The sequence below is a fragment of the Drosophila melanogaster genome, chromosome 3R (assembly GCF_000001215.4).
Source record: "Drosophila melanogaster chromosome 3R".
Lineage (NCBI taxonomy): Eukaryota > Metazoa > Arthropoda > Insecta > Diptera > Drosophilidae > Drosophila > Drosophila melanogaster.
This window is the reverse complement of record NT_033777.3, coordinates 20756696-20781665: the sequence shown is the minus strand read 5'-3', so window position 1 is coordinate 20781665 and position 24970 is coordinate 20756696. Positions and strand designations below refer to the sequence as shown.

Genomic DNA, 24970 nt, shown 5'->3' with positions numbered 1-24970 from the left:
ACCACCCGATGCACCACCCACTTTCCGACCGACGGACCACCAACAAGGTAAGTGCCTCGTCGGCACGTGAACATTTCAACTCTACAGCAAAGGATTCTATCGCGCGGTTAAAAAATAAGCAATAAACACCAGCATTCGTCTTTAAATCGAATTATGCCGAAATTATTTACGTTGCGGCACAACTTTAGAGGGTCTCTCAAGTTACCGAAGGTTTTGGACTTTGGGATGAAAACGGAGACCCTGGGAAGTTGGCTCTAAAAAACATAAGTGGGTGCCGCTGACTAACAGTAAAACTGCTGGGTAACTTTAGAAGCTGGTGAAACAATTCGAGTGTGCTGGCGAAAAATTCCAAGAGAGTGTGAGAATGCCTGTGACCAATAATCAAAGAAAGGAATTTCAGAGATATCATAGATAATGCAATGTGAATTCAAACAATTTGTATCAAAAGAAAAAAGGTTTTCAGAAAATTATATGAAAAACGTGTTATTAACTTGTATCTGATGAAAACTTTACTAGAAATAATAATTTATAAAATTTTGAAGAAGTAAGATAAGTAAGGGATCAAATGTGAAATTTTTCTTGGGTAAATTAAATCGTGATTAAATAATATAAATAAAAGAAAGAAATCGCAATAGATAACCTGAAAACAAAGCCCTTCAATAAAAAGTATTGGTTGGCAACCTTGAGTCACAATCTAAACGCTATATCTTAACGGCGGCTAATGAAATACCTTGCGAAATCGGAATATAAAAACGCAGAGATCCATATCTGTTCTATTTAGCGAAAAGGTGTGCCCGGCAGCTGTACTGGCGATTTTAAATCTGAGTTGGCGACTTACTCGAGCGAATTGTTGCTGCAACTTCCGAGTGGAGAGTATCTCAGGCGCTGTGTATCCAAGTGAGTGGGATGCTGTTGCAGCTGGTGATGATGATGACGATGATGATGTATCCAATGGGTGCTGTAGATATTTAATCCGAAAATGTGCTAAGCTATATTTATGCGTATTAATGCGAATGTGTGTTTTCAGCTTGAGTTTCAGTTACGTTTTTGCACTATTCAAGAACTTCACTGGAGATAAGTTATACATAGATTCACTTGACCGCACTTATCGACTACAATGGGTGTTTGTTGCAAATTAATTGCCACTTTCGCGCTTTTCCGACACGTTGCGTTGCGATCCGAAGAATCGAGAGTGGCGGAGATATGGAGATACCGAGATGTGCAGTGTGCAATGTGCGTAGTGCGATGCTCGACGGAGAGTACAGTAGATCACACCGATCCAGTCCGATCCAATCCGATCGTGGCTCTCTCTTTCTGAGCAGGAATGCAGCTCTGCAGTAATTGCAATCAGCGGTGCATTCGCCAGCGAACTGATCGCCTGTTGCTGGGGGCTGTGGCTGCAGATCGTCGATCAGAGCAGCGCGGCACAGGAAGTGCACGAAGGCTCGGAGAACAAGTTACGAGCGCTCGGCTTTCCCGATCGTCGGTCGATCGTCGATCGGCCGATGCAGTTGCACTCTCAGTTCTCTTTCCTCAGCTGCGTTATTGTGGCTTTTCTTGCTGTTTTATTTCGGATGGGGCGTATACCCCGCGTGGAGCTTTGAAGCCTCGATCAGCGATCCAGAGCCGCTGCAAAAGCTTCCGATGCACTTTCCCTGGCTCTGCGGGTTACGTAAAGCTTGCAGGCAGGCTGCCAATCAGGTAGTAGTATCTGGGTTAATTTTGATTAAATTTCCTTTAGCTATTACGATTTTTGGAAAGTCTCGGACGACTGCGTTTCGTGGTTTTTATTGGGGCGATCCAATCGGGTGCAATCCGAAACCGTTCGAAAGGTAAATTGCGAATGTGGGCGAACGCAGTCGCTGATGGCAAAACGTTGATTGCTCTAACTGGTTAATTATATAATTTAAATTGTTTTCAGTTCGCCTCACTTGATGATCATAGTTTGTCACTGAACACTGAGTAGTTTGCACTTTTAGTTGTTTGCTCTCTTGAATATATATGTATTCTAAAACTGTGTTTTTCTTCTTTTCGTTGATTTTATTTTGTTTTACTTTGTTTTAGGTTGTGTTTGTTTCACTTGTTAGATATTTATAGATTTTATATTTGATTTTAATGCATTTCCAGACATGTCGCTGCATTTTGCGTACGCTTTACAGTTTGCAACGCGTGGCCATAGATACTTTGTTACCCGATTTAGTATAAGTTTTATGCCGTTTTGACTGCGTTCGTTCGATTCGATGTTATATTTTAAAATTAGTGGTTAACATTAAAAGCGTAATTGGCTTGAACACTTAACCATAGTAGAGAATATTATCAAAGATTTACCGTCGTTATTAAATGTAGCAAATAAAGAAAAACTTAAACAAAAACTGGCAAATGTTTTGCTTAAACGTTTTAACACTAACAAATTTTACTCTGCTGACAATTGTGTTGTGTGATTCGATTCTATTGTTTGATTTTCCAAATGTGCTGCTGGCTGGTTCTATTGCAGTTTTAATTTAGTATATGGTATAATCCAAAGTGTTTTGAAGATATCGTATGCGCGGACTCCGATCCTGAATAGAATTTTGACTAAGAATTGGTGATTTCCAACGATGGTTGCGTTTTTGACTGGGTATTTTATTATTAATTCCGAAAGATGTGTTGTTTATGGTTAGAGATTCCTTAACCGTTTGTGTAAAAAGTTCCAGATTTGTGGTTGCAATATTTTCGCATGGTCGTTTGCGCGTCCGCGATACTTGCGAGTGGAGTGGCGATGCGATACAGATACAGATACCCGGCTGGCTGGGCAGTCAGTCAGTCTCAGAGTCCCGGTTTTCATAGTCTCAGTCGTTGGCGACAAAAAAAAGCTTGCAGTCGCAGTCGCAACCGCTCACAGATACAACGCACACGTCGAAACACATCGACGGAGAGAGAGCTCGAGAGAGCGTAAATTCGATTGCCGGCTACGCACACAGGCACATTCTGCGCTTCCTTTTTGTTTTGTTTTTGGCATTCGCAGCGACTGCATTGGTATTGCAACCTCTCTCTGCGGCACAAGCACACACACACACACAGATACACGTTGGCGTAGCCTGCTTTTTGTAGTTTTCGCCCCAGCCACAGCTAGCAACCACCCAGCTTTTTGCCGGCTTGTAGTCAAACCTTTGTCGCCCGGAGAGCACTGCTCTCTCTCTCGATGGTTTTTTGTGGATTTTCTGCCACTCTGAATTGACCCCTCAGTGATTCTGATTCTGATTCAGATTCAGTTCGAGATTCCGATGCCCGATGCCCAAAGATGCCAACAAAGTAGCGATGCGTTTTGTCGCCAGGCGCTCTCCTATCTCTATCGCATGTCTCTGTCTCCCTTGCCGCGTCGTCCGTCCTGCTTGCGCTCGCTCGAAATGTTTGAGGAACATTTCAATTAACTGCAATTCTTCAGCTCCCATCGCTGCCCGCCGGGCAATCCGTTTTTATGATCCATCCACATCACTGCGCTGCCCGCCACCCGTCCAAGTTTAATTAACTCGAAGTCACGGACAATGGCCGAGCGACAAGTAAAGCGTATCTAGATGCCCCCGATAAGATCTGTCATGGCTCTATGTGCCCATCTCTCTCGGATTCAGTTACTGATTCGGATGGATTTTCGCCACTCGCTAACTCAATTTACCAGCCAGCCAGCAGGTGCGATGACCGCGCTGGGGGAGTACGCGAGATCTGATGGGAAGACAATAATATAAGATGGGTTGCAAGATGGGGAATCTTTTAGATTATTCATGGGGCCATAATATGACCAAATAGCTAACTGTTTCAGAGTTTATTCCCTCTAAATAAATGAATTGTTCTATTGATCTGTTTCGCCAGTACATATAATAATCTCATATAATATAAAATAAAATGGGGTTCTGTGGCGTTACATCTAAGAATAAGTTGAAAAGAGAAAACTGTACCATCTGTAGATAACAGTTCAATTTACAGAAGTTCGACTGTAGGATCGAAGAAATCTTTAGGTGGGTGAAAATCGAAAGCGTCTTCTTTCGCAACCAGGGCAGAAAACGAAAGCCAAACGGAGCGAATGTGGGCAACGAGGCTGAAAGGATAACGCTTATGCTGATGCCTCACATTGATCACGCTGACCATCAGAAGCGGAAGAGGCAGCAACAGCAGCAGCATCATCAAAAGTCGGAGGCATCATCAAGAACAACAACATTAAGAAAGAAATGTCCGTATCTGCGGCGATAACGCAGTTTTTCGTGCCGATCCTGTTTTCATTCCCACAGTTTTGCGAGGCTTACATCTGACGGGGGACGAAGTGGCCCCGTAGTGGCGGTGGCTCTTTGCCAGTTAGCTGTAGGGGAATATCACGGACGCATGGTCATCATCAAGGCGATCGGATCGGATCGGATCGGCAAGGCTTGGATCGCCTCGGATCGGAGCGCTATTCTGCCGGCGTCGCTGCGATGGTCTCGAAATAATAAGATGACATCCAACACTTCTTGCGATCCGAGAGGCACAAACACACAGGCGAAGGCACAAAGCTCAAGACCCTACCCCCATACATGTGTGCCCCGGCGGTTCCCCTATAGCGAGCCCCTCATCCTCATTTAGATCGTCGTCCTCGTACCGCTTCTTCCTCTTCAACCCCCTGCCACGCCAGCCGCAGCAGTCCGCAGTCCGTTCCAAATATTTTTCATATAAAAAATCTTATTTTTTTCCCTCTCGCGCATAATAAAACTTTTTCTGCATGCTTTTCATTTCATTTCCTTCGAGATGCCGGGGTTGCCGAGGGTCGAGCGGTTTTAGGGGGGGAGGGCGGCAGACAGCAGCGCACTTGGCCGCCGCACAAAGGAAGATCACGACGCAAGGACTTGTCTGCATTCAAATGAATGTAGGTAGAGGTATAGGTAGAGGTAGAGGTACTCACACTCGCCTAAGGACGCGTCCTCGAATGTACCTGAACCTCTCTCGCAAAAGGATGGACAATGTCCAGGGCCCGAAACTTATTGAGCCGCGCTGATAGTTCAGTTTCTCCTCGTTTTTTATTTAATATTCCTATTCGCTCTTCCTTCTGGCTCGGCTTTTTATCGCCGGTGGTTGCTCACGTTTTTGCTTCTGAGCTCTTGGATTTGGCGAGCATGGCTTTTACTTATTCGAGGAGTAAAATCAATCTGAATTAAGGAAATCCCTCGAAAGTCTTGAGAATAAGGTATAATTCAGCAGCGAGGGTGCAGGAATTTGTAATTTATTTTAACAACGTTTATTTATTTTAAAGATATAAAAAAAATCTTTTCTAGCGAGTAAATAGTTTTGGGCACAAAACTAACATTTGGATAACAGGGACATTGAAATTTTGTTTAAATAAAATAAAGTATATTCAGGGGCAAAACAGTTTTTGAATTTAACAAATACAAATATTTTAAAATCGATTTTCTTGAATAAGTCACGTTCTGTTCCTAGTACCTTAGATATTCAAGTCAAGAAAGTAGTTTCTAGTCACCGTTGCGAAACGTTGTTTACCCAAAATCTTAAATGCCAACCCAGAAACACGGACAGGAAGTGGATGACCAGCCGCTGCGAGGACATAGCAAGAGAAGGACGATGAGCCCAAAAAAAAAGCAGAAAAAACGAGCCATGAACGAAGGAAACTCAATGCGACATTTGCATTTTTAATGCAGACCCACATATAAAACTACGTTTTTTATGAGTTGATTTTGATTTCCGTACTTCTTTTTATAAGTATTTTTTGCATTTGACCAGCGACTGGTTCGTTTCGTCTAATTTTTTGCTCGACGCTTCCTTTTTTTCCTAGCGCTGTGAGAGGCGGTCGCTTGACCATCGTGTCTCCTCCTTTGGCCATTGTGTGTGCCACGGTGTCACCTTCGAGCGGCCAGCAGGACGAGCAGGATCGCGGGGATCGAGGGGATAAAAGTAATAGCCAGAGCGCTGGCCACGCAGACAAGACAAAAAGCTAAGCAGAAAAGCACACACAACGGGAGGAGCGCAGTATCCTTTTGTGATATATGAGTAAGTTGTACCTGAAGGATATGCGCTGAGCCGTTGAGCACACACAAACTGGAGGAGGCAAGCTGCACCACCACCATCAGCATCACCATTACCATTACCATCAGCAGCGCACACTATCATCTTCTTACGATTTTGGCTCGGAGTTTATCATTCGATATCGAGCACAGCGTGATTATATTGTGGATGAATGGACTGGGTAATGTGGGGACGGGTATAGGAATGAGGACGAGGATGAGTATGATGACCGCACCCGTGGCCTGGACACCCCGAAATCTTGCAGAGAAACAGAAAGAGAGAGAGAGAGCGAGAGCACCCCTCGATGATCTTCTCGGGTCGTGGTCTTTGTTTTTATGGCCATGGCTGGTGGGAAAATTTATCTAAATTGTCGATGGCGTTCTTTTTTTGCATTTGATTCTTTTGCAAAAGGGATTTCTCTTTCTTTCGCTTTTGTCATATTGTGGAATGTTTTGTCGTCACTTTTGGAATGGACCAGCAACGGGAAGAAAAAAAAAACATATAGTATAATGATGCGCCAGCAAATGGCCAAAGTCCATAAATTAAGCCCGCGGCAGGGACAGAAGGGCAACGCATCTGACAGCGGTCAGCGGACAGGATAGATGCGAGGAAGTATAACAAAAAGCTGGCAATTGGATGAAGGTGTTAAAATATAATGCGCCCTTGTTCCGCATCCTGCCAAGGACCCTTCGATTCGATCCGAGGCGATTGCCGAGGCAACGATCTGATGTTCGCGAGTAAACAGAAGCCGAATTTTCAAACATTTTTCCAATTAGCTGTCAGAAGGAAATCCCCTTGACGTTGCCGCCGAGAAAATCAACAAACTGCGGAAAATAGCTTAAGTTGATGGGATGGGGTCGTTGCGACACGCAAACTGCAACGGTGGTTGGCAATTATTTTTAACGAACCCTCGAAGTGGGCGGTCAAAGGTCCTGGGTCAATGCTCGCTATACCGTATTACTCATACGCCCTGTGTTACCGTTCTGATCCCTTTCTGGGTCAGTACGCTCCCAGGCCAACGGATCGCGGGCGAGATTAAGATCCATCGAAAGTAAAACAAGACGCAGCTGTCGCGGCATAAATCTCGGCAACTGCAACTGCAGCTGCAATTGCAACGAGACTCGGCTTCCACGCAATCAACGCATTAAATCAATTTTAACTTGGCCTACTTTCTTGCCTTTTGCCATCGCAAGGGGCAAGTTGTTCTCACTTCTCTTTTGCTAAAACAAAAGCCACAACAGCCGACCCTTGCAACGAGCAATGCAATGCAATGCAGCACAGCAGCAACAGCCGTGCAGCTTGCACATGGCGCAGCCTGGGAAACCGACAGAGATGCCGGCTAGGATTTCTGGAGGGGAATCACTTGGCGGAAAGGGGACGACGTGGACGGACGGGTTGGACCCATTGAAATGCAATCTGCGCACACATGGCGACGACAACAGCGCTTTTAGTTCGCCAGCCTGTGTTTACGGATATTTTGAGCGCGGTTAAAGTGCAAGAGCGCGTTTTTGTCGCCGCCAAATGAATGCGAAATGTTTCACCTACATTTCCCTTGGCAAGATGCAACCGCCTACATGAATCAGGATTCAGATGGTGTGCCATTGCTTTCTACATTTAAGAAAAATAATATATATACTGAACTTTGTGCACTAACAAAATGGAAAACAAAAAATAAAAACCAAAATAAAATATTCTTAAAGCTTATTATATGATAAATTATATAGGAATTGATTGGACGACTATTCCCGAGGTTTAGACACTGGCCTTTCCATTCAAACAGCACAGCTCTTTAAATATTTATTTTAAAATTTACGAACCATTCGGTGCCTTCGTTAACGAAAAGAAGACCTCTTGAATGGGACAAAAAGAGCAAACCGGAGGATATCACCATCGACATCCGAGCGCTGCCATTGAAGTCCTTCCTGGCATAACCAAAAGGCCCCATGGAGGAAACATCGGCACTGAAACATATTACATGGCTATTTACTTAACCCATTAATTCCGCAGTCGAAAAAGTGACGTTGTGAGGTGCTGACATGGCAAAGGGCTAACCAGAAACGGTGGCATAGCCGGGAAACCCAAACCAGGACACATGCAGCCGGCAAATATGCGAAACGTGGCGCGAAGAGCATGTTCAAGTGCTATATACTTGCATTTGCATTATGTACACGCATCCTACCATTCAGCCAAACCTGCTACACAGGAAAATATCTTGAGTATAGGAAGAAAATGTATGTATCTCACTCTACCCCTATTTGGGCAGAAATAGTATCCCAATACTTTATATATTTTGCAGCTCAGATTTTTTTTTGTGTGCACCATTCAGCCAGGCAGTGAGTCAGGCAGCCTGCCAAGTGAAGTGGGCATGTGGTTTACATAAGTCGGGAGTGGAACCCGGACTTATAGCGATGCACTGGTGCTGGACCTACAATAACAAATGTGTGGGTATGGGATGGCTGAAAACGAAAGGAGTGCAAGGAACTCGGATGCCGGGGGCACAAACTAATGGAGAGCAACTGCTGTCAGAGGCTTTATATAACCGTAGACATTCGTATAATGCGAGATCCAGATGGGCAGGTCTGCCAATATAGGCATCATGAGAAGGTTCTAAGCTCACCCATAAAAGAAAATTAAAGTGTCCCTCAAATCAGTGAAGGCACCATCTACTTGTACAAATATGAAATCAGAAAAAGATCACACCTCGCATACACCTCTCATAAATAGATAGCTACAATAAACTTCACTTCAACACTGTTACTCACCAGTTCCATGCGGTCCCAATGGGCTTGATAACGGGTACATTTCTGGGCTGAAGGTCCGATATGGATCGCGACCAAGGTTGTGGGAAACTGCAATAAAAGTAAGTCAAAATAAAAATTAATTTGATTTGCGGGGAAGTCACAAAGAATAATATTAAGCATTTTTGATAAGTTGGAATTGGGTGAATGACGGAATTATTTCTTATCGCGTACCGATAAGGTGGTTTTATCTCACTTAACTAGCACTTAATCACAACTTTCATTGCAATTCAGTTCACAAATTGCACTTCAAAGCGATCGCACGTATTTTGCTAGAGATGGTCAAGCAAGTGGATTTTGCGGAGGTGAAGCTCAGTGAGGTAGGTTTTACTTGAAATATTGTTAAGGATTCAATGAGACCCCCTTTTATGCTTAGAAATTTCTCGGAGCTGGATCTGGTGGAGCGGTGCGCAAAGCCACCTTTCAAAATCAGGAGATTGCAGTAAAGATATTTGATTTCCTTGAGGAAACAATCAAAAAGAATGCAGAGAGGGAAATCACACATTTGTCGGAGATCGACCACGAAAACGTTATCAGGGTGATCGGGAGGGCCAGCAATGGAAAGAAGGACTACTTGTTGATGGAGTACCTGGAGGAGGGGTCCCTCCACAACTACCTCTATGGCGATGACAAGTGGGAGTACACCGTGGAGCAAGCGGTTCGCTGGGCACTCCAATGCGCCAAGGTAAAGTGCAAGATCGCCTTTCCCCACAATCAGATACATTTTCGGTGTTTTAGGCCTTAGCATACTTGCATTCGTTGGATCGACCGATTGTTCACCGCGATATTAAGCCGCAAAACATGCTTTTATATAATCAGCATGAAGACTTAAAGATTTGTGACTTTGGCCTGGCGACGGATATGTCCAATAATAAGACCGATATGCAAGGAACATTGAGGTATATGGCTCCCGAGGCCATTAAGCACTTAAAGTATACGGCTAAGTGTGATGTGTACAGCTTTGGAATAATGCTCTGGGAGCTGATGACACGTCAATTGCCATATAGTCACTTGGAAAACCCCAACAGCCAGTACGCCATTATGAAAGCTATCAGTTCAGGTAATTATTATTATATACTTATTTTAAATCATAATTCCTTAAATTTACGTTAATTATTATAAAGAATTATTATATTGTAAGTATACTCCGTCCCGATGAACTTGAGATCTCGGTACCCAAGAGCTGAAAGGTGATATGCAGATTCCTATGTCGTGCAAGTTTGTTTGCGACGTTCATTATAAAAATGTGTCAAAAAATATTCGATTTTAGAATAGGAATGATATTTCTTCAAATATAGAAATATCAAATTACTAATTTTATTTAAATAAATTTCTGTTTAATTTCTTTTAAATATATATATATATACATATACATGAATACATATACATATGAATATTTTAGGCGAAAAACTTCCAATGGAAGCAGTAAGATCCGATTGCCCAGAGGGTATCAAGCAATTAATGGAATGTTGCATGGATATAAATCCCGAAAAGCGCCCCTCTATGAAGGAGATCGAAAAGTTCCTTGGCGAACAGTATGAATCCGGCACTGACGAGGACTTTATCAAGCCTTTGGATGAGGATACCGTGGCTGTGGTGACCTACCATGTGGATTCGTCCGGCAGCAGGATAATGCGTGTTGATTTCTGGCGACATCAGTTGCCATCGATCCGCATGACTTTTCCGATAGTGAAACGGGAAGCCGAAAGATTGGGAAAGACCGTTGTCAGAGAAATGGCCAAGGCGGCGGCGGATGGAGATCGGGAAGTTCGGCGGGCTGAGAAGGACACGGAGCGTGAAACCTCGAGGGCTGCCCACAATGGAGAGCGGGAAACGCGGAGAGCGGGTCAGGATGTGGGTCGTGAAACTGTACGGGCGGTCAAGAAAATAGGAAAGAAACTGCGCTTCTAACCAGAAATATGATTATTAATTCGTTATGCTAATGTGCGAGGAATGATTAATAAAGCCGACTGCATGCAGAGAGTCCTCTCGGCAGCAGCAGCAACCCTTTCACAAAGGACGATGCCGATGCCGATGCAAATGCAAAACTGCAAGGGGTAGGCCTATGAAAAGCTTAGACTGCATTAAGCACGAAGGATAAGGAATTCTGAATGCAGAGGAGAGGATTGCAAAGGTAGATGTGAGGGATGTGAACAACAACGGCAAGGATGACGGCTAAAGGACGATGACGGCGGACATGACAGCGACGTCGAGGGGTGGAGTACAGTATGTACCAAGCGGTGCATTGCTGCTCCTGGCACAGCGCGACTCCTTGGCGTTTTTGCATTGTTTCTCTCTATAGGAGCACGCACACATGTTTTCGTGTGTGTGTGTGTGTGTGTGTGTGTGTGACCGGAAACTGCCATTTAAAGTGCATTTTGAAGAGTCGCTCAGTCAGAAGGGATCCAGTGAAGCGGGAGCGGAGCGGGAGCCAGAGCTTGAGCTTTACTTGTGTGTTAAGTGAAAAGGAGAAGCCTCCACTCTTGGCATTCCCCATTTTTTCCTGGTTTGTCGTTTGGTTTCTGCATGCATGCAAGCAGCTCCGTTTGTAAGGAGTCCTCCAGCCCCCCCTAAGCTCCGCCCTCAACCACCAACGCGTGTAATCCAACTCCTTTTAATTACATTCAATACCCCGTCCACAAACGTCGTTCGTCTGCTTCAAGGTGTTGGCAGCCAGTTTTTGTTTTGTTTTATTATTATTTTTTTTTTTTTGCTCCATCTTTAACCTTCTGTCCAAATATCGATTTTCAGGTCCAGGATCCCCAAGCATTCGCAAACGCAAGCCCCTGTAAGCTCAACGAGGTGTTAAAACATTTTGTAAGAGATTGCACAGGTTGTGGCCATAACGCAATGCAATCAAGTGTCACTAATCTCGATCGAGAGATCATATTTGCATAAACTGCACTGGGGTTCACTTTCCACAGAGCTGCAATCTGCAGTTGCTGCACTTTTGCAGAGCAGTAAGATATATTTTTAGGTCAGATAAGAAATTAATTAATGGGCCAATTATCTACTTGTATATTTCTGTATCTTTCTGATATCGTTGAAAAAAAAAAAAACGTTCTAAAGTAGATGAGGATAGACAGCTAAGAAAATATTAATATTAATGTGGCAGCAAACGTAGTGACGAAACGCTCTAAGGCAAGCAAATAAATCTGTTGATGGTCTAGTCAATGAAAAAATATCTGCCTTACACCAAGTATAAATTGTTTAGACCTAACAAAACTCGAATATTTCATGTCGAAAATATTCCAGATTCCTTCATTTCCGCTTGGTATCTCTTGGCCGCACTTAGTCAAACGCATCTTCAAAGGGCCAACTAAAGGTACACATGCGTATCGGAGAGCGAGTTCCTAGACAACCTATTCATTATCCTTGCCATTAAAGTTCCGTATCCGCCCCCTGCATCCCGCCCACAAATAATCCCTGGTCAAAAACAATGGGAACTTTAAACGTTTACGCATGGCTTGGTCTCGAGAATCGCTATGTTATGTTATGTTCTGCTCTGGGCCCCTCTACTTGAGGCATTTGGAAGCAAACGGGCCAACCAACGTTTTTAGAGGAATAGGTCAGTACGGCCGAGTGAGTATTTTCGAGTGCATGCGAGTGTGCCGTGTGTAGTATGTAGTGTGTAGTGTGTAGTGTGCTGTGTGTTGGGTCGAGTGCATTCTATGTTTCAAGTGCACGTGTTGTGGAAATTTGCGAGCTAAAACAAAGGCGGGATGGAAGTGCGACTGGCGGCACAAGCTGCTGTTCCTATGGATAAGTGCCGCAGGACTTGGCTGTACATTATGTATAATGAGACCGCTGCTGCCCGTTCCGCTCCCCGCATCCCTTCCCGCAAGGATGCGATGCAGTTGAGCTCACATCGCACCGGGGTCAACGACAGCCTAGAAGGTCAAGCACACGCACACGGAAGAAAAACAAAAATGTGAGTTCAATGAATAGTAGTATTTATTCAATCTCAGTGTCAAGCAAACAATTATCAGCATGGATAACTGATAACTGTGTTTACTGTAAAAGCGCGAAAATCGGGGTCACCAAATGACAGTAACTAAGTCAGTTTGGCCACATTCCCAATGTGTTTAGATTATATTTTACTAAAACCGAGAAAGGATGCTAGTCGCTTTTAAGCTGATGGCAAAGTATAGTCCAATGTCCAATGTCACTAAAAGAACCAGGATGCCGACCACCTTCTGGTGAACTACACCTTTAGTCGACTGTATTTTTTTCTCCTTGTGCACGGCAACCAGAAAAGGGCAAAAGGGAATGGTCCGAGAAATGCGGCAGGATATGGCAGATGAACGACTTCTATTTCACACGCAGAACGCTGAGGTCAAACTTTGAGCGAGGCCAGTGATTAATGTCCCCCAATCTTCGCAGCAGCTGCTGCATAAAGTATCTCCTAGATAAATCTCAATCCGACCGCCCCTGCCATCCAGATCCTGGAGCAGCTGATGAAGAGGAAGATGATGCTAAAATGAGCGCTCGACTTCCGCTGCAAGTTTCGCCTTGCTGTACTTTTCGCATTGCTGTACTCGTGAATCGGTGCCTCAATCTGAATCTAAATCCGATTCAGGATCTGAAGCTGACCATAGAGAACGAAATCTTTTGTAATCGTGCGATAACCCCGACGAGTGCAGAACTTGAAACTCAACCCTTAAGCGGGCCTGGAACAATGCCAGCAGCAAAGGCAGGAGCAGAAGCAGTAGCAGCGACTGCAATGCAATTGCATGTCCAGCCTAGCAGGATGCCAGGCAGTCGGATCCAGGCAGGCAGGTCCTTGCCGGCAATTAGAACACAAGCGATTGCCATGGCCGAGGCTTCCACTTTCTTTATTTTATAATATTTTTCGTTGTTTATTTACATACATATCGGAATGGCATTATAATGCGAATAATGGCGCAGGGATTGTGCGGTTCCTGCGATGCATTCTGCAATCCTATTGTCCTCGCGAAGGAACGAGAGCGAGGGGGGAATCCTTTATTATTTTTTTTTTTTTTGTTTTTCTGTATCCACGCCGTATCTTTTGTGGCGGTCAATACGATGCCTGGTGGGATGCAATGACCGGTCCGCAGGACAACGGACAGAGGACATCGAACGATGGCCGACTCGAAACGCATAACAAGGCTCAGAAAGGAGCGAAGCAATTTGCATTGTGCCATCGCTCGGACAGGAAGCCGGATAGGCCGGAGATGAAATTAATACGCATAAATTAAACAGGGCGGATAAGCGATGAGTAGCCATGGGAAAAGCTCCTTTCGGCCATCTCAGACACGAATGCCGATGTGAAAATGCTTTCAGCTGGGCAAGCAGTGCATCTGCAACCGACACCCCAAGTTGGATAATGATCATCGCTGCTTTTCAAGTAGTTTGTACGAATCCCTAATTAAAAGTCTCGTCTTTCAGATCCGAACACTTCAAAATAGCACAAGCGACACAAGTTTGTGCAAAAGTTTTGATCGAAATAATGGAAGGTGCACTGGAAAAAGTCAGGGAACATACTACCTACTAAACTACTATATTAGATTAGATACCCGGTACATGCAGGTAACAGAATCCTGAGAGGATATGCAATCAGTCGGATTTTTTTGCGATTTTGTGCGATTGAATTTTTTTTTTGAGAATTAAATTAATAATTTGGTCCTAGAGTCTAATATAAAAGTAGGTATTATTTTTGTAGCCATGTAAGGCTAGAAAAATGTTGCCACTTAGTCCTCTGCGGCAGGTAACGTGAAAACTGTTTGCCAACTGTGGCACAGGAAGCAGACTGGATAGAACAGGATAGAGCCAGGACACCAGGACCTGCAATTTGCTGAGTCTTCAACAGCAACTGAAGGAACGGACCGAGGTCGACGTTGCTTGTCGGCCATTCCTTTTCCGGTTGTGCTTGGCAACTTTTGCTATTGTCGTAGGTCTTCGAAACGGGAGCAGGACAAGTCAAAGAACCAACAGCCGTCTGGTCTGGTCTGGTCTGGTTTTGGTCTGGCTAGGCCACTTGCCTCGCAGCTAGTCGAAGGAACCTGCCGCAGGACTCGGTCGGCACACACGCCATATGCGCAGAAGGACAACAATTGAATTACAAAATTATTTGCTGCCGCTGTTACTGCCTTTGCTGTCGTCGTCCTCTAAAGACGAGGACGGCTGGCAGAACTAGTTGTAGTGCTCGCAGGACAGCCAGACTTGATTGGCATTCGGGAGGAAGGGTATAGGGAAAGGGGTAGGGAAAGAGCTCCCTCAAGTGCCTCTTGGCCGGGGCTGAGGACATGTTTTCTAAAACGGAAATTAGGTGACAGGACGAGACGAACAAGCGGGCTTTTGGTTCTTGTCGACAACGTCTTGGGTCAACTTTAATTGCCGCTTTGTTCGGGGTCGTACACTTGAAGAAAGAGTATCTAACTAAAAAGGTCATAATAGGTGTATTTTTTTGCCTTTTTATAATTTCTTTTATACAGCAAGCCACTTTTCTACATTTATTTTGATACTATCACAAAAAACTTAGCCAGGACCCATAAAAAGTGAGATCATGTTGGTAAGGATATCGAAAATATTGGGAACTCGGTTCCATGAGTACCTAACGATTATCTTCGCAAACACGCCGGCAATTATCGCTTCTTGGTGTGCCCGATAACACTTGGGGGCCTTAGAAAATGCAGAGAGCGCAGTTCTTTACACTTTGTATCTGCAAATGTATCTGTATTTGTATCCGTATCTGTATCTGCGAGTGGGCCGCATTTGTATCTCTCAGACTGTCTGGCTGAGGGAACGCGCGAGAGTCGCGTGTGCAATGCTGCAAAAATGTTCAAATTCATTGCTTTTAGCTATATATTTTTTGTTTTTGTATTATTCATTTTCGGTTTGGTTTGGTTTGGGTTATCGTCTGGCAACGGCAATCATAACAGCCAGGGGCGTAGAGTTGGATGCAGGGGGGGTGGAGGCCATGCAGCGACCAGTGCGAATACAAAACAAAATGATGCATAAAGCGAGAGGTGCGGCGTGTTTCGAGGATGACGAAAACTGAAACGAGCCAAACGCACGAAGACTCCACCGATTTGGCTGCATGAGGACTCGGATTCAGATTCACGCGAGGATTGCGGGCGCGCGAAGAGGAGAGTGGTGATTCGAGGCGGAATCGAGGGGCAGGAGCAGCCAGCCAGGCAGCGACGACGACGACGACGTCGACGACTTTGTGGATTTTGATTCTGGGTCATTCACCCTTGACAAAAAACACATTTTTGCTCTGTGTGTTAGGCCGCTTTTGTATTTTGTATGCGGTGTTGCTGCCGCTTGCCTTGCTTTGTTGCTGTTTTTGTTTGGTTTTTTTTTGGCTGATTTTTCTGCTTTTTTTTTGCTTTTTGCTGCTGATTGCTAACGTACAGGCAGGCATCCACATTTGGACCCCACTCTCCACTTGATTTGGCTTATTTTGCTGACCGGGATCGGGGATCAGATTGGATCGCATCGGAGTAGAGTGGGGCAGAGGACTGGGGATGGACTGGAAAATCGCTTTGCATATTTGCAAGTCCATGTCCCAATCCAAATCTATGTATGTCCATTTGTCGGGCATTGTTCATGCACGCTTTTGTTTTATTATATTTACGCCCCAAAAAAAGAATTTCTGTTTGATTTTGCTTAAATTGTTGTCCGTTGTCTGGCATTCTAAGATGGTTTTTATATTTATTTTTCCATCTTGTTTATCTGCGCTGCGCTGCGCTTTTTGTTCTCGGCTGGTTTTTTGAACCCTCGCCTCGATTTAGAAGGCAATTTGTGCGAGGAATGAAAACCATCTTGGGCACTGCTCCTGATAAATATTATCGCAAATTAGTCAGTGCGGCTATTATTAAATGTCTTCTGCAACACAATCTTATATTTAGGATGTGCGAGTTCAAAAAACGCTGAAAATGAGCGGCAGCAGCGCGACATGAAAAAATATGTACATATTTTATATGTAGTTATCCCAGATTATTTTAACACCAATTTATAGTTGAAGTATTTTTTTTATTATCATACATTAATTTAGGATTATAATTTGTAGAGTACGATCTTGTTTGTATATATATGTATATATATTTACTATTACACGGACCAAAGGCTTTCGTTAGTTTTCATCAGTTTGTGCCAAACTTTCAAATTTCCCGACTTGTTCAATCCCCCAGTTGGCAAACTTTTAATGCCCTGGCACATGGCCGAATTAAAACGTTATCTGCCATGCAACGTTGCCAAATCTCCTGGCTCCTCTCCATGCAACATCATTTTATAGAGCTGCACCCCCGTCCCTGCCCCTCGGAAAACTCCTTCCCCGTCAGTTGGCTCAAAGCAATTGCCATTTAGGACAACTGCGGCAACAACAACGAAATTTACACAACAATCAATTACAGTAGCCGGTGCGGTGCTAACGAAAACAAAAAGCGAATGGGCCAACTAAAACAAAACACAGAAGACCGGCGAAAACGAGGCCAGAACAAAATAACAGCACACTGAAAGAAATTATACCAAATATACACTTTGATTTTTAAAAGTTATTTCAGAGGTACAAATGAATAAATTTGCAAAGGTCGTTTTTATTCTAAAGTAAGACAAGTTACTTCTTTTGCGTTTCAATCATAAAGTACACACTCAATTTAATGTTTTATTAATGTTATTAATTAATTTTTCACATTTATTCACAGAATTGTATATTGTATGTAAAATGTATCTTGCAGATAGTATTCATGTTTGTTGTTGTGCATTGGTTGCGATTCCCACGTGGGAAATAAAGAAGTGCAGGAGGCGCGTAGATTTATCTGCATTATGCCACAGCGCCCTGCAGGTTCGCATACCGATGCACTGGCTCACAGATACACCTACACACACGCATGGAAATGTCAGTCGACAAACTGGAAATTATGTTTGTGCCGAATTTTAGTTTTGTCGGCCAGGAGGAGGCTCCCCCTGCAATCCAACTGGCAAAAAAGCAACTGGCCGAGGGAAAAACGAACAGCACAAGCAAAACAACAAACGACAGGTGTAATAAATAACCTAGGCGAAATGGCCAGGAGGACGAGGATGCAGCAATGTAATGAAAGTGGTGCAATGCGAGCGCAGAGGAGGGTCAAGGAAGGGGTCACCCTGGACGAGTCCACTAATTCGTGTCATTTAGCGCAGGTGGCGACAGAAGAGCCAGAGAAGCAGAGAAGTGGACGAAACAGCATGGAGGAGGAGCGGTCTGGATAGCAGGACGACCACAACAGATTGACGCTGAACGATAGCGCCAGGAAATGGCCTGTGCTCCGGGCTCCAGGGACGAAGGCTTCGAGCTGTGACCGCAGCCGCAAAGTTGCCAAAATAGCTACTACTCTGGGTGCTGACCCGAATCTGGATTAATTCAATCCCTATCACACAGCAGGGTTCAATAATTCAGGGCATCGTGTCGTCTAAGAGGGTCAACGGGCAGGGACGTAGGAAGAATGTAAAGGGGTGCCAATTTTATATGATGCCATTTGTATAGCCTTGCAGAAGGTATTATGCTTTCAGTAGAAAATTCTTCATCTGTTCATCAGTTTTCAATAGTCTTTAAAGAAGATGAGAAGTATTCTTTTGCTTTTAATAATAATGTGTTCAATGTGTAATAATGTGTTCAAATATTTTTTGTAATTTTGGATATTACAATATTACTTATATAAAATGTGTTAAATAATTTTTTTATTTTACATTTTTTAACAAATTTAACAAGTGAATAGAATATAAAGAGAATCAACTATTTTGAAACGCAGAAATATTAAAAGCATAGCAAAAATTTGGAAACCCCTTTGAAAAGGGCTGTATACACCCCTGACTCCCTTAAATATCTATATGTATAGGGATCATATCAACAGATATATGTGAAAATCCTGTCAGTTTTGGGTTATATTAAATTAATGAACCAAGTGCAACGGCTTGCAACCGCACCAGAATGTCATTAAACTAACCGAAACGACAATTTAAGCGCCACACTAATTTCTGCACCTACAGCCCCCCTTTTGGCCAATTTTCATTTTTGGTTGGACGGTTGGAACTGTCCACTCTGCTGTATTTTGGATTTTGGGTAATTATCTAAACATTTAAATACAGAAACCGCACCTACCTATTTTAAGCGGCAGTTCGATAACACAAGCAGTGCACTAATCGATAAATAAACTACGCAAATTGCTTGTTTTGCAACACTGGTAACTAAATAGAGTATTAAACTTTAAATTTCTTAATGAAGTTAACAAAAGATGTATAACAAATATTAATGCAAGAAAAAGATTTGTAATACACACAAATCATAGCTTAGATTATAATTTTACGCATAAAAAAAACCAGCAAACAAACCACGGTTGCAGGAGAAATTATATATGTATAGCATTGCATATTAATAAGAATAATAATAATGGATACAGATATATAGAAGCAATAGCATTGAAATAGCAACATTCATTTTTTGTATTAATGTTCGATATCAGCCAGCAACCAATATAAACAATATATCGATACTATCGGACAGGTGGCCCATCTCTGTTTGAGGGCGTAGTTCCAACAAGTGCTGAGCATCACAATTTTCTATTACTAAGCCCAGCTTTGCGTTGGCGCGCCCCAGAATCTCATTTTATATTTAGTTTCTGCCAGTTTAGTTAATTAGTTAGTTGATAGTGTTGTTTGTTTCTTCTGCAACAATTGTGTGCGATAGGAGTCGGGCAAAATGTTCCCGTCGTCGATTTTGGGGCGCAGCTATTTGCTTTTTATGCTGGTGCTCGCCGTGGGCGTGTTCGCCCAACACGAGTGGCAGGCCCGGGATGCCTTTGATGAGATAAAGAGGCAGTTCGACAAGGTGAACGCGGATAACTGCCCCATCCAACACCATTCGGACCTTTTCATGCCCATGGACGCGGTGTCCCACAAGCCGGACATCAAGGAGATCAACGTGAATCCGGTGTTCCCCAACCGAACTGCCCTGCTGCATCTGCAGAATATGGCCCTTAGCAGAAGCTTCTTCTGGAGCTACATCCTCCAGTCGAGGTTTATTCGACCCGCCATCAACGACACCTACGATCCCGGCATGATGTACTACTTTCTGTCCACCGTAGCCGATGTATCCGCCAACCCACATATCAACGCCTCGGCCGTGTACTTCTCCCCCAACAGCTCGTATTCGTCGTCGTATCGCGGCTTCTTCAATAAGACGTTCCCCAGATTCGGGCCAAGAACCTTCAGGCTGGACGACTTCAACGATCCCATTCATCTGCAGAAGATATCGACGTGGAATACTTTCGATGTTCAGGATCTGGGCGCCCATCACCCGGACTCCATATCCAAGGACTACACCCACGACCTGTATAAAATAAACGAGTGGTACCGCGCCTGGCTACCAGACAACGTCGAGGGACGGCACGATACGAAGATCACCTACCAGGTGGAAATCCGCTATGCGAACAACACAAACGAGACGTATACCTTCCACGGACCGCCTGGCTCTGAAGAAAACCCTGGTCCGATTAAATTTACAAGGCCGTACTTCGATTGTGGCAGGTCCAACAAGTGGCTGGTGGCCGCAGTAGTGCCAATTGCGGATATCTACCCCCGACACACGCAGTTCCGTCACATTGAGTATCCCAAGTAAGATACCTTGAATATCCCCTGAATACCCTCCTTTTATCTACTGTATCGCTTTTAGATACACGGCCGTTTCGGTTCTTGAGATGGACTTCGAGCGTATCGACATAAACCAGTGTCCATTGGGTGAAGGCAACAAAGGACCTAATCACTTTGCGGATACGGCGCGGTGTAAAAAAGAAACGACAGAGTGTGAACCATTACAAGGCTGGGGCTTTAGGCGCGGTGGCTACCAGTGCCGTTGTAAGCCAGGTTTTCGGCTGCCCAACGTAGTGCGGCGACCTTATCTGGGCGAGATTGTGGAGCGCGCATCGGCAGAACAGTACTACAACGAGTACGACTGCCTTAAGATTGGCTGTATGTTTTAAGTAGCAATATGTAAAAGTATGAGATTTGACTCTTGATGTTTTTTTTTAGGGATCCAAAAGCTTCCCATTCAGTGGGATAAGGCCTCCTACCACATTCGCCAAAAGTATCTGGACCGGCATCCGGAATATCGCAACTACACCACCGGCTCGCGATCACTTCATGCTGAGCACTTAAATATTGATCAGGCGTTGAAGTATATTCATGGAGTCAACTATCGCACTTGCAAAAAGTAAGACACATACAAAACTTATCCAGCCAAGGTCACTTCAATAAACTGATCAATTATGCTATCGCCTTGACAGCTTCCATCCGCAGGATCTGATTCTTCGCGGTGATGTGAGCTTCGGCGCCAAGGAGCAGTTCGAGAACGAAGCCAAGATGGCCGTGAGACTGGCCAACTTTATTAGCGCCTTTCTGCAGGTAAGCAAACGATTCAGAGCAAAGGATTCCCATCGCCTTCACGCTAAATGAAGAGCAATAATTGATAACCCGACACCTATTAAGAGCCTTCGACGACGGCTCTTGAAAACTTCTCAAGTGTAAATTATAATTTTCCACGCGTAATTCAACTTCCTCGAATTTCCTGCATTGCCAGTTTCTCGGTTCTTACCGATGCTGCTCGTACTATTTGGTATTCTGCGTTGCCAGCCGCGCGGCGTGAATTAAATATTCAGTGTCAAACCATTACCAAATGCTAAATTCATTAGTTTGAGCGCCGAGGACACGAAAAACGGGTTCGCCACAAGGCGTCGTCTTCATTAAAGGCCAGCCGCAGCAGCAACGAACACATAGGGAAATCCTGGGGATGCGAGTCGCCTTCCAGCTCACTCTCTCTGTCCATATTTGCACAAGTTGTTAGCATTGAATAGCTGAGTGGGGGGAAACTCTTCCGTTTCCCAAAACCTAATATGTTCCCCAAACTAACAGAGTATGCAAACTATAACACGAATATCCTCCTTACAGGTATCGGATCCCAACGAAGTGTACTCGGGCAAGCGTGTGGCCGACAAGCCGCTGACCGAGGATCAAATGATCGGCGAGACCCTTGCCATTGTCCTGGGCGACAGCAAGGTTTGGTCGGCCACAATGCTCTGGGAGCGCAACAAGTTTACCAATCGCACATATTTCGCACCCTATGCCTACAAAACTGAGCTCAACACAAGAAAGTTCAAGGTGGAGGACCTGGCGCGGCTCAACAAGACGCACGAACTCTACACGGAAAAGAAGTACTTCAAGTTCCTGAAGCAGCGCTGGAACACCAACTTCGACGACCTGGAGACCTTCTACATGAAGATCAAGATCCGCCACAATGAAACAGGTGAATACCAGCAGAAGTACGAGCACTACCCAAATTCGTACAGAGCGGCCAACATCAAGCACGGCTACTGGACTCAACCACAATTCGACTGCGATGGATATGTGAAGAAGTGGCTGGTGACCTATGCGGTGCCCTTCTTCGGCTGGGACAGCCTGAAAGTCAAGCTGGAATTCAAGTAAGTTGAGGGGATAATGTGATATAGGGGTTGGGTTGAGATCGAGCGGCTTGTTGGGCCGGTCCGTTGCGTGCCGCCGTCGCGGGCCGCTCAAACCCCTTTTTCGGAAACAGTCCCACTTTCAATTCCTATCCCAGTTTCATTCACATGCAAATGCGCTGGGTTTGATTGTCTAATTTTGGAGTGTTGACAAGACCTAACTTCTGACTTGTGACTTCTGGCATTGTGATGCAAATAGAAGCAATTAAACTCACTAATTTGTTTTCTCTGCGCAGGGGTGTGGTAGCTGTCTCCATGGACATGCTGCAGCTGGACATCAACCAGTGCCCGGACTGGTACTACGAACCGAACGCCTTTAAGAACACACACAAGTGTGACGAGCAATCGTCCTACGTAAGTAAAATTCATTAAAACTTGGAAGCATCTCTTTCAACTGGTATTCATTTTGTTGGACCAAAACTAACTTTCTTCTTATTTGTTTTAGTGCGTTCCCATTATGGGTCGTGGCTATGAAACCGGAGGCTACAAGTGCGAGTGCCTGCAGGGATACGAGTATCCTTTCGAGGATCTGATTACCTACTACGATGGACAGCTCGTCGAGGCCGAGTACCAAAATATTGTGGCTGATGTCGAGACCCGCTACGATATGTTCAAGTGCCGACTGGCCGGAGCTTCGGGTCTGCAATCCGCTTTGGGACTTGTGGTCGCTCTGATCGGGCTCACGCTCACCCTGCTGTATAGATTTAGTTAAGCACCGCACGCCAAATAACTAACGCAAACTTCCGTCCAAACAAAACTCACATCAAATCTCTCCACAAAAGATATAACTACAAAGCAACACAGACACAAAATTGACACCCAAAAACAAAACGAGCTGCCAGCCAGCCCAGCTCTCCATCGTTGCTCCCTTTGAACATTGTCATCATTTATCTGCAAGGCGATTAAGTTGTAGACATAATCTATTACAATGAATCTGGTTATTTGTCATTTCTATCAAAAGCGGCAGAAGACCAAGCAGCAGCAGCAGCAGCCGAAGCAAAAGCAGCAGCATCGTCAGAAAAGCGCAAACAGCCGCGCCTACTGCGCTCAGATTACGGAAATGCCGTGTAGCTCGTATTTTTCTTCTTCGGAAGATCCTTCCTCTCTAATGTCCGTGAAGTCGCACAGCTGTGTGTGCGTATGTGCGGCGATCGCAAACCTGTTAACATCGGAACCCAGTTAAGCCCAGGCGTACCTACACCCATCGGGGAGGTCGTCCAGGTCCTAGCTGAGGGTTGTTTGTGCCCGCACACACACCTTTTTTCCGACCAACGGATGCCACAAAAAATCCAACGCCTGCCGTCGTATTTTTCTTATATTAAATCGTCGATGGTCTGTTGGCTGCGATTTTTTTTGCTGAATTAAATATGTATGTCGATGCTGCTGCCGCTGCGGCGTTTTTTCCACTTTTTGTTTTTTGCGCCTTGATTATCATATGCGCTTGAATTTTTATTATCTGTACCCTGAGAACTTTTTCTATGCGCTGCAGGAACCAGTTTAGCAGCCACTTGGTCTTCTACCAGGGCAAAAAGAAATCTCCAGCTTTTTTCATTAAAACTTTATAGCCATAGGTAGCTGGACAGGGGCAGAAAAAATCTTTTTCACACATTTTTCATAGTCATTTCAGGGCAGCAGCGGTGGGCAGTAACTGTCTCAGCATTCGGGCAACTCCTCCATTTCCATTTGGAAAAATGCCCGCGTCTGCTAAAACACGTTCGAGTGGCTGGCCGTGTCCGCTTTTGGTTTTGTTTCTGGAAGTCTTGCCCCCCTGAACATTCCGCAATTTATTTGTAGATCAGTACAAAGCAATGAGAAGAAATCGAATGTGTAAATTGTGCCTTAAACTGAATATTTGTAACACAACAGACTATATCAAAAACATCCGTCCAATGAGTAGTCTACTTTGTATTATGTATCTACATATCTGAATTAGTGATAAGTGCCTTGAGACAAAATCGAATAACTTTTACAACCTGCTTGAGTAGTCTAATGTCTAGAATTTAAGTGTCTTATAATTTTAAAGCAATCCATCCATATATACAATGTTCAAATATATGATTTTGTAGTAAAAACCCCATTGACTTACCAAACTTATTCATTTTGCATGCGAGTGTTTCTGACGTTAGTTGAGACGTTAGTTTTCGGTGCTTCCAAAAGAACTGATCCTTGTCAATATGTGGGTTTTCTTCACGCTTTACAATTTGAATGTATTACAATCGAAGGGCACAGGTCAAAGATCAAAATCCGTTGCTTGAATTTTCCAGAAATTATAAAAGTGCTAAATGATATCACAATTTGTGATACTTTAGAGAGAACAAAACAAATTACAAAAGGTCTTGAAAACTCCAAAACGATTCACGTCGCCCGTCTAATCGTCGAGCGGCGTAAATTCTCCTCCAATAGTATTAGTATCTTATATATATTCGCGATAACTCGATCGCTTGGCTCGTCTTGAATAGGTTCGCGCTATTCAACGGCTCACAATCGGCTTTCTATCCACGAAATATCAAGAATAATTTCCAATTTGGACTATGATTTTTTTTATCCTTTTAGAATTTTAACAATTTCAGAATGGTTGATGTTGTAATACTGAAATGTTCCTTCCTGAAAGTTCACCTAGACAAATGAAAAATTAGCCAT

General features: G+C 44.1%; 3 protein-coding genes across 13 annotated transcripts in view; 2 read left to right on the top strand and 1 right to left on the bottom strand.

Annotated features, from left to right (window-relative positions):
• Positions 1–24937, bottom strand: part of Syp (Syncrip) — a 53998-nt gene extending 29061 nt beyond the window's left edge. For 6 of the 11 annotated variants that reach the window (NM_001275849.1, NM_169927.3, NM_001369986.1 and 3 more), the window contains exons 1-2: positions 24417–24937; positions 8784–8870 (exon numbers count right to left, since the gene is read on the bottom strand). In NM_001275849.1, the coding sequence (NP_001262778.1) occupies positions 8784–8870; positions 24417–24429 (100 nt within the window). In that variant the 5' untranslated portion in view covers positions 24430–24937. Of the gene's footprint in view, positions 1–838; positions 2772–8783; positions 8871–24416 lie in introns of those variants that run through there. The other 5 variants (NM_142656.4, NM_001275851.1, NM_001275855.1 and 2 more) reach the window with 3 other exon arrangements.
• Positions 9065–10838, top strand: Takl1 (Tak1-like 1). Its single transcript, NM_169924.3, has 4 exons — positions 9065–9139; positions 9196–9504; positions 9558–9879; positions 10222–10838. The coding sequence occupies exons 1-4, from the start codon at positions 9098–9100 to the stop codon at positions 10728–10730; spliced, it is 1182 nt and encodes a 393-aa protein (NP_732554.1). The 5' UTR covers positions 9065–9097; the 3' UTR covers positions 10731–10838.
• Positions 19297–24397, top strand: CG31195 (uncharacterized protein). The gene is made up of 7 exons (NM_169923.3): positions 19297–20432; positions 20491–20786; positions 20847–21027; positions 21101–21218; positions 21762–22291; positions 22567–22684; positions 22776–24397. Exons 1-7 carry the CDS (start codon positions 19519–19521, stop codon positions 23040–23042), a joined length of 2424 nt encoding a protein of 807 aa, NP_732553.2. The 5' UTR covers positions 19297–19518; the 3' UTR covers positions 23043–24397.
• Positions 24938–24970: the final 33 nt, after the last annotated feature.

Excerpts from the sequence above, each read along its gene's own strand:
- Takl1 (NM_169924.3), top strand. The coding sequence starts at position 9,098 with ATGGTCAAGCAAGTGGATTTTGCGGAGGTGAAGCTCAGTGAG. Across the intron at positions 9,505-9,557 it reads GGGCACTCCAATGCGCCAAG|GCCTTAGCATACTTGCATTC; the intron begins GTAAAGTGCAAG and ends TCGGTGTTTTAG. Across the intron at positions 9,880-10,221 it reads TATGAAAGCTATCAGTTCAG|GCGAAAAACTTCCAATGGAA; the intron begins GTAATTATTATT and ends TGAATATTTTAG.
- CG31195 (NM_169923.3), top strand. The coding sequence starts at position 19,519 with ATGTTCCCGTCGTCGATTTTGGGGCGCAGCTATTTGCTTTTTATGCTG. Across the intron at positions 20,433-20,490 it reads CGTCACATTGAGTATCCCAA|ATACACGGCCGTTTCGGTTC; the intron begins GTAAGATACCTT and ends TATCGCTTTTAG. Across the intron at positions 22,292-22,566 it reads AAAGTCAAGCTGGAATTCAA|GGGTGTGGTAGCTGTCTCCA; the intron begins GTAAGTTGAGGG and ends TTCTCTGCGCAG.